This window comes from Phaseolus vulgaris, chromosome 3 (assembly GCF_051622355.1).
Source record: "Phaseolus vulgaris cultivar YP4 chromosome 3, ASM5162235v1, whole genome shotgun sequence".
In the NCBI taxonomy this organism is placed as follows: domain Eukaryota; kingdom Viridiplantae; phylum Streptophyta; class Magnoliopsida; order Fabales; family Fabaceae; genus Phaseolus; species Phaseolus vulgaris.
Genome location: NC_143500.1, coordinates 10,949,892 through 10,958,984, shown reverse-complemented (window position 1 = coordinate 10,958,984; position 9,093 = coordinate 10,949,892). Strand labels below are relative to the sequence as shown.

Here is a 9,093-nt window from a genome sequence, read left to right as displayed (position 1 = left end):
GAAAACACTAATCTTTAAAAACCACAAATATTTTGGAAAGAAAATTACGTGAGTCATATTGAGTTATGAATAAAATTCATCCTCGAAATCCTCCCATGTAGTTTCATAAAATTATGATATAAGGAAAGTCGTGTTACTAATTTAATTTGCCTAATCAATGAATACTTTAATTTTCATTAAAATTAAGAAAATTATTTAATATTTATATTTTTAATATAATTTTAAGTGAATTATCTATTATACTTCTTTCAATTTCTTTTATTTTAATGTATATTTGTATGTTATTACATTTTTTTCTCAATTATTATACTTAATTCTGCACATAATAATTAAATTAAGGGTATAATTAGAAACAATTATATTATCTTCAAATTTTAAGAAAATAACAAATAAAAATTATTACTTTTTATATAAAAAATAAAAAGAAATGAAGTAAAGTATCCTGAACTAATAAATAAATTAAAAAATTTGTATTAGAAATTTCAGATCGATTAAAAATAAAAAAATATTTCATAAAATAATATAACTGATTATAAATATTATATTCTAAGTCGATTCTAGAATATATTAAAATAAATTTAAAATTCATACCTTAATATCTTTATCTCAATTTGATCTCTTTCACGATGGTATATTATTCATATATTTCATACTGTTTTAGGAGAAAAAAAAATACTCAAATATATATATATATATATATATATATATATTAACTAAGAACTAAAGTAAATTGTTGTAAAGAAAACTTACAATAAGGTGACTGAATCATCAAAATGACTGTCTATAACAGATAAACACTCCACAGATATGGTTCTTGTACAGTAAAATAAAATTTCAAATTGCACAATAGTCTGTAAGAGCAATAGGAACTAATTGTGTGATTAGGAGGAGAAAATAAAACTCCCAAGACGAATAGTGGAAAGAAAAATGTTTTATTAACTCCTTTTGCTATTAAAATAAGGATGTGATGATGGAGTTTTTTATAATTTTGATGGAAGTGGTGTGGTATTGAGGGTAAGTTTGTAATAATGTAAGGGTTTAACGTTTGAGTGCAGGTGCAAAAGAGGAAGAGTTTCAAATGAAAGGAAGAAGAAGCGGTTTTGTCGGAGGGAGGGAGAAAGAAGTAATGGGAAACACGGACCAAGCAGTAGAACAAGCGAAAACCATACTTTTTTCAGTGTAGGGCATTGAAAATCAGATAAATGTCTTTCTTATGCGATCATTGTTGCTTTCTTTGTTTGTGTTAACATGATATATTACACCGGTTACATGGCTTAACCGGTGTGATATACCGCACTCACAACAAAATAAAAAAATGTTAAAAAATTTAAGTGAGAGCATGGTATATTATCCCGATTAGATGGTTTAACCAGTGTAATATACCGCATTCACAACAAAATAAAAAAAAGGTTCAAAAGTTCAAAAAATTTAAGTGAGAGCGTGTTACACCAGTTGGATGGTAATATACCGCACCACACTAGCGACGACGTCAACGAACATACCAATTACAATGAACACGACAACGGAAGGACATTATTGTCACATCACAAACGAACGGAAACGAAACCGGAGAGGGACCAACCATTGAGAACTCGAACAAAACGAAAGCAGTGAGAACAACGAAGGCACCGCACTAAGAACTCGAACAAAAAAGCAAGGCAGCGGGATCCAATTTAACCTAAAAATTTATTGTTTCATAAATTTCAGTCAAACCTGCCACATCAACGAACACAATCTCACTTTGTCATATCATTGTCACGTCTAACACGTCAAATGTATGTTTTAACATGGTTAAGATATTGGAAAAATGTACTACAACTAAAAGACTAGTTTCTTATTAATAAAGAAATGAAAAATGGTAGTTTAACAATTCTAAAATATATGCAATTGATGTGATTGGTTTAAAAATAAATATATATAATAAAAGATAAATTTAAAATTAATTGATATAAAAAAATATTAAAATTATAATATTGAAAATGATAATATAATTATATAAAACATATTAAATATTTAGTTAGGATTGTCATTATTAACCTACTATAGAAATATTATGTACTGGTGAATGATTGTTCTGAAATCCGTCTATAAAACTTTCCACTTGCAAATGTAAAGTTCCTGTACAACTGCAATTTTCTGTAGCTGTCATGAAATAATGGAATCTGGGTCAAATGTTGATAAAAGAAACAAAAAGTTCTATCAAAAGTCCACTCAGAAAAATCTATTTTAGAAGCTAAGATAGTCAGCAAATCTTCAAATAAAATAAGTTTAATTAAAAGTTTATTATATACAACTGTTGAAAAAAAAAATATTTATAGCTGCACTAACACGAATTTGATAATATAAGATAATAATTCTTAAAAAAATTAATATAATAGATTTTTAATAATTTTTTATTTAAATATTATAATATAATTCTATTGTTTTATTATATGAATAGTTTTATATCATTTAAAATTTATCGTTAATAATAATTTATATAATTTTTTCTTTTTTAATTTTAAATTTTATATTCTAAAACAGATAATATTTCATACACTTTTTCGATAGGAAGGTATTGATTTGCGTGAGAATTTCAGTCAAATTGTGAAAGAAACTGATTTGCGGGGGAGAAGAAGGAAATGACATCTTGCACTAATGCAAAGAAAAGTAAAAAATTATTAAGAATCTTATGAAATATAATATAATAATAATAAACTAATATATTTATATAATAATAATATAAATGTATTTATATATTAAATGTATTTAGAAGATAATAATAATAACAAATAAATTAATATAATAAAAATTATAAAATAATAAAAATATACTTAAAATCTAAAATAGTAAGTATATATAAAAAAAAGTAATAAAATTATAAATAATAACAGTAATTAAATTTATTTTTAAATAATAATAATAATAATTTTTTATAAACAATAATAATAAAAATAAAAATAAATTAAAATCTAATAATAATTAAAATAAATTTATTAAATAATAATATTAAAAATTATTTTTTATTTTTTATTTTATGAAAACATTTTTTATAAGTATCTATATCAAAAATAAAAATATTAAATATTAAATAAATTTAAGCAATAAAAACATTTAATAATATTATTAATAAAAATAAATACTAATAATTAATAATAAAAATAAAATATTTATAATATATAAAAATAAGTACACAAAATTTTAATTACTAAAATTTATAAATATATTATTTCTTTTTTAAAAATTAAAATAAATTTATAAATTTTCATTATAATATTTTTAAAAATTAAAAAAAAATTCTCGCATGCATTAAGTAACTTTAATAAAGTTTCTCTACATATCCACTCCAAATATATTTCTCAACCTAACTTTCTTCATATTTTTCTCTCAAAACAATACAATTTCACTTTTTCATATTTCTCCACTCTAATCCAAACAATAGTAATCATATAAGAGAGGTATGTATAAAATAATTCTAAACTTTGTTTAGACGGTGAGTGTCCAACCTAACCACGAATATGCACTATCCATCTTTGTGATTTAACATAAATACACGCTTTGACCAATGTCATGTGTGTTGCTTTTTTTTCAACTCTTTTTTTCAAGTTTCAACTAACATTCAAACTACCACATTGTCTCTCTCATACATACCTCTCATATAATCATTGACTTTCTAATTTCATCTGTAAAATGAAACCGAGATGACGTGAGATCTCGTGGTGGAGACCATCATTGTTCATTCACGCCTTCAATTCACAAAACACAGGTAATGAATTCACTTCTTTAAATTCTTCACAAACTTCACTGGGAACATGCTAATCATGTGACTAAACGTTATTGTTTTTAATTCACTTTACTTGGTTGGTCGCCTTGGCTGTCCTTAATGACATTTTTTATACAGCTACTATGATGTTCTGTACTTGTTTTCATTGTTCACACATGCCCTCCTTTTCTTTTTCTCATTTTCTGTTTTCTTTTTTCCTGAAAATGCTCTGCCATGTGAATGGGAAATGATTCTGATGCAACACCCTTCTAGTCTCTAGAAAAAAAAAAGCTTTCAGTGTCCATACCAACCGCGTTTTTTTCTAAATTTAGATCACGAGTAAATGAACAGTTTCAAGAGTAAACAAATGCTCTTCATACTGATTGTCTTGTTTGTCATAACCAATACGTTTCTTTTACCAAGTTATTCACTGCGCATGTGCAAGTGTGAAACTAAACTGCCCCCAAGATCTGCTTTTTCAATATTGGCTGCCAAAGTGCCAGGACCACTTCACAAGAAACTATTACATTATCTCTACCAATCTTTACGTGAAATGATCGAAATTTTTTAATTCACTGAAAAGGTATTGATAAAGGTGAGTTATCTATCATGTTTAGATTGGTTGGTGGTCCTGAATTTCTCCATTTCACTTGTTTGGGAAGTTGAGGTAAGGACCAAGAAAGTTGTGAGCCGACTTTGGTTTCTGCCTTTTCACACAACTTCAAATGTGTTCCCCTTCCTTCAAGTGGCTTTCCTTCATAAGGAACAGAACAGTTATGGAATCTCATTATTAACTGGGGATAGGAAGGAATTGCTTATCTAATGATGTTTCCAACAATAAGCATTGGCTTGGTAAACTAAAATGTTTTATGTGCAACATTTATTTCGGTAAAATGTTCTTCCATAGTAAACGATATAATCATTTAAGGTTTGTTTGATAAATTTCTTGTTTTCTGCAGATCCTAGTTGAGAAGGCCAAGTATCATCATCAGTAACAGAGAAAGTGATTAGATCCGATCATCACAAAAAAATGGAAAGAACAGCCCCTGTGGTGTATTTCCAATGCTTTATTTTCCTTCTCATGAAAGCTGTATTGCTATCAAAAACAGTGGTGGCAGAACCAAGGGCCAAGACTGTCAATATAACATGTAGCCAGAAGTTAGAGCACAACTACACTATCTTTGTTCCAAATTTTGTTGCAACCATGGAGAAGATTAGTGAACAGATGAGCTCCACTGGTTATGGCACAGCAGTTGAAGGGACAGGAGGACCTGACACTAACTACGGGTTGGCTCAGTGCTATGGTGATCTCTCACCACTTGACTGTGTTTTATGTTATGCCGAGGCACGCACGGTTCTTCCCCAATGCTTCCCTCACAACGGTGGTCGCATATACCTTGATGGTTGCTTCATGAGGGCGGAAAACTACAGCTTCTATGATGAGTACACAGGGCCAGGAGACAAGGCTGTTTGTGGAAACACAACAAAGAAGAACACAAGTTTTCAAGCAGCAGCAAAGAAGGCTGTTATGACTGCAGTTCAAACTGCACCAAACAATAAAGGGTATGCTAGAGCTGAGGTTGCAGTAGAAGGAACAGCAAATGACTCAGCTTATGTTCTGGCTAATTGTTGGAGGAGCTTGGACGCAAAGTCTTGTAGAGCTTGTCTTGAGAATGCATCTTCTTCCGTATTGGGGTGCCTGCCCTGGTCAGGAGGGCGAGCCCTCAACACTGGATGCTTCATGAGGTACTCAGACTCTGATTTTCTTAACAAGGAAGAGAAAAAGGGAAGGTCAGGAGGTAAATAGATTGCAACTTTCTTCACTGTAATTGAGTATTATGGTTATTTGTGAGGATCCAGCTTTCAGCGCTATGAAAATTCTACACCCAATAGTATGAGTTCATTTTTCTGGCTTGTGCAGATAATGTATTAGTGATAGTGATTACAGTAGTCAGTTCAGCTATTGTTTTGGTGGTTGGAATAGCTATTGTGGTTTACATCCGCAAACACAGATATGTTCAAATGAAACGAAGAGGTAATTGATTTAATATTTTACACATTTGCTTGTAATATATGTCATGATGTGATAGAAAGAGAGATAGAGAAAACTAATGAGTGATGATTATGTGTTTATTACTCATGTATTTATATAATAGTCTCCATCTCATATTCCTCTCAAACCTATTTAATAAGTTTGGAATTATCATTGTATTATAGCACAAATATTTTCAAGAGTTTTCTTAATCTCATTGTGATTCTGCTTTTCAGGTTCAAATGATGCAGAAAAGTTAGCCAAAAGCCTTCACCACAATAGCTTGAACTTCAAATACTCTACACTGGAGAAGGCTACTAATTCTTTTGATGAAGATAACAAGCTTGGTCAAGGAGGATTTGGAGCGGTTTATAAAGTAAATTTTGCCTCTACAGGCCTACATCCCCACCATATTTTTTACATTTCAAAGCCACTCTTAACATTTTTTTTATTACAGGGAGTTCTGCCTGATGGAAGAGAGATTGCTATTAAGAGATTATATTTCAACAACAGGCATAGAGCAGCGGATTTCTACAATGAAGTCAACATAATTAGTAGTGTGGAACACAAAAATCTAGTCAGACTCTTAGGATGCAGTTGTTCAGGACCAGAAAGCCTGCTTATATACGAGTTTCTAGCTAACAGAAGTCTTGATCGCTTCATATTTGGTAATAGGCTGTTTCCTTTCAGATTTGAAAATGTCCCCATCTGATGTTTAGTCATAAAATTTCAACTTAAATACATTTTTTTCTACACTTGCTAGATAAAAACAAGGGTAGAGAACTAAATTGGACCAAGAGATATGACATTATCGTGGGGACAGCTGAAGGATTGGTTTACCTGCATGAGAACTCCAACATCAGGATAATCCACAGAGATATAAAAGCCAGCAACATCTTATTAGATGCAAAGCTTCGTGCTAAAATTGCTGATTTTGGTTTGGCCAGGTCCTTTCAAGATGATAAGAGCCACATTACTACAGCTATTGCTGGAACTTTGTAAGTATTTTTTAGCAATAGAACATTTTTTTGTCAACAAGCATTCTAATGATATACGAGAATTAGACTGAGTTTTAGTAGAAAGCAAGAGCTATTGTAGAAATATAGTAACCAACCACTGTGTATTAGATCTCAATAGTGGTATTCAAAAAAAATTATTTTTTGGATCTGCAGGGGTTATATGGCTCCAGAGTACCTAGCACATGGTCAGTTAACAGAGAAAGCAGACGTATATAGCTTTGGGGTGTTACTGTTAGAAATAATTACTGGGAGACAGAATAACAGGAGCAAAGCATCAGAATATTCAGACAGCCTAATAATAATGGTAACTTGCACAATATAAGTTTATTTGTTCTATTGTTTTTGAACTACTTAAGACAAGGTTGTATGGTGAACTGAGTTGTCCTTCTCTTTCAATACTATCTTCTGACAAAATCAGACATGGAAGCATTTTCAATCAGGGACTGCGGAACAAATAATTGATCCATATCTATTGTTGGATGACAACCATAGAAGCAAAGTTAAGAATGATATTTTAAGAGTGGTGCAGATAGGACTTCTATGCACCCAAGAAATCTCTTCCTTGCGACCATCTATGTCAAAGGCACTAAAGATGCTAACAAAGAAGGAGGAGCATGTGGAAGCACCCTCCAATCCACCCTTTATAGATGAAAGTACCATGGAACTCCATGACCAAAATGATGGTCCATTTTATCCTCTCAATGCAGCAGACTCATTGGCTACTATGTCCCATAGCTCATTTTATCCAAGGTAAAACTAAAACAACACACAGAAAAACACACTACACACTTTGGATGATGAATAGCTTCACTTGTGCATGCCAAATAACTTGGCCAGGCTCATGCTTATGCCATTGAGGTTGCTACCAATGTATATGAAATTTTGAATAATTAGAATTTGAAGTTCATGCCTGCACACAAGAAGAGCTATTAAGCCAGATTTGTTAGACGGTAATGGGAAGCAATTTTTTTATGTCATTTGGGGTGTATTTTTACCGGCTTTGTTCATGAATAATCTTCGCCGGCATTAAATTACATATGTAGATGTGATTTGTGATTGTACAAAAATCCATTATACTAAAATTCATTACGAGCTATACGATTGATTTGTTCTTAGCTATGTAAAATGTGATTTAACAGTGATGTTTCTCGCTGCTGTAACGTGACTTACTTGGTAGATAAATCGTATCATAGATTTTAGTTTACTTGTATGAACAGAATAGTATTTTCTGATAGAAATAAGCTCCTTAATTTTCATCTGATGTGTTGTAAAGTACTTAAAAAATTCATTTAAGTTTTGTCCTAGGAGATGGAGGTGAATCTGTGGAATTAAAACACAGCAAACTAAATGCAAGAAAACTATGTGCAAGTAAAATTAATTCCCTCTGTGGCCAACATGAAAACATGAAATGACTCAATTTTAATAATTAACATTTTTCATAATCATCTTTTTAATGCTTGCATCGTGATAATTAAGTTGTTTTAATGTCTAGTTTGGTTATTGGATTGAATTAATATTTAAGATAGATTTCAAAATTTGAATTAATATTGAATTAATAGTATTTGCTATTTTGTTGAGTGGTAGATATCTAATCTTTGTATTCTTTATGATGAGTGGTGGTAGATATCTGATCTTTGTATTCTTTATGATGAATGTATCAATGACAAAGAAGAAAATGAGCAAAATTTCAAGAAGGATTACAAGAAGTATGTTGAGAAAAGTTGTTTTTGTCTAACAAAATTTTCCTTTTTCTTTTTATATTTCTTAGACTTGAATTGTGTATAATTTATTTCTTTAAAGGTGTAATTAGTATGTTAGATAGATCTCTCTTTTGAAGTCCATTTATTTGTGTAAGTTTCGGTCCAAAATAAAAATAAGTAAAGAAGGTAAAAGAAGAAGAGAAGAGGTTGTGCAAAGTAAAGGAACTCCAAATTGAAGCTCAATTTTGAAGAAATATTCTGGACAAAGGCTTCAATGAATTAGGGCAAGTAAAACATGGCAAAGCAAGCAAGGAATTTTAGAAGTCACATTTAAATTTAATTTAAGATGCATTTACGTTAGCATTTCCATATTTAATTAGCTATAAATAGTCCCCATTTGCCTTTTCAATGTTAAATGCAATGTTACTTTTGAATGAAATTTGAGTTGTGAGAACACTTGTGTGCGGGTGACTTTTTTTTTTTTATCTTATCTTGGATTCTTAAAAGGGGCAAGTGGCAATACTTTATGAAGTTTATCAAGAAGATGAAGTCTTCTCCATCTTCTAGTTATACTCTTTTTCCATTCTTATAACTCACTTC

General features: G+C 30.4%; 1 protein-coding gene across 3 annotated transcripts; it reads left to right on the top strand.

Annotated features, from left to right (window-relative positions):
- Positions 1-3,551: 3,551 nt before the first annotated feature.
- LOC137806567 (cysteine-rich receptor-like protein kinase 2) lies at positions 3,552-7,951 on the top strand. Of its 3 annotated transcripts, none has more exons than XM_068606766.2 (8): positions 3,552-3,745; positions 4,702-5,541; positions 5,664-5,777; positions 6,011-6,150; positions 6,232-6,442; positions 6,538-6,772; positions 6,947-7,097; positions 7,212-7,951. In XM_068606766.2, exons 2-8 carry the CDS (start codon positions 4,773-4,775, stop codon positions 7,545-7,547), a joined length of 1,956 nt encoding a protein of 651 aa, XP_068462867.1. In that variant the 5' UTR covers positions 3,552-3,745; positions 4,702-4,772; the 3' UTR covers positions 7,548-7,951. The 3 variants fall into 3 exon arrangements, with proteins under 3 accessions (XP_068462867.1, XP_068462866.1, XP_090156683.1); XM_068606765.2 differs by lacking the exon at positions 3,552-3,745 and adding an exon at positions 4,223-4,594; XM_090300557.1 differs by lacking the exon at positions 3,552-3,745 and adding an exon at positions 4,232-4,337.
- The last annotated feature ends 1,142 nt before the right edge of the window (positions 7,952-9,093 follow it).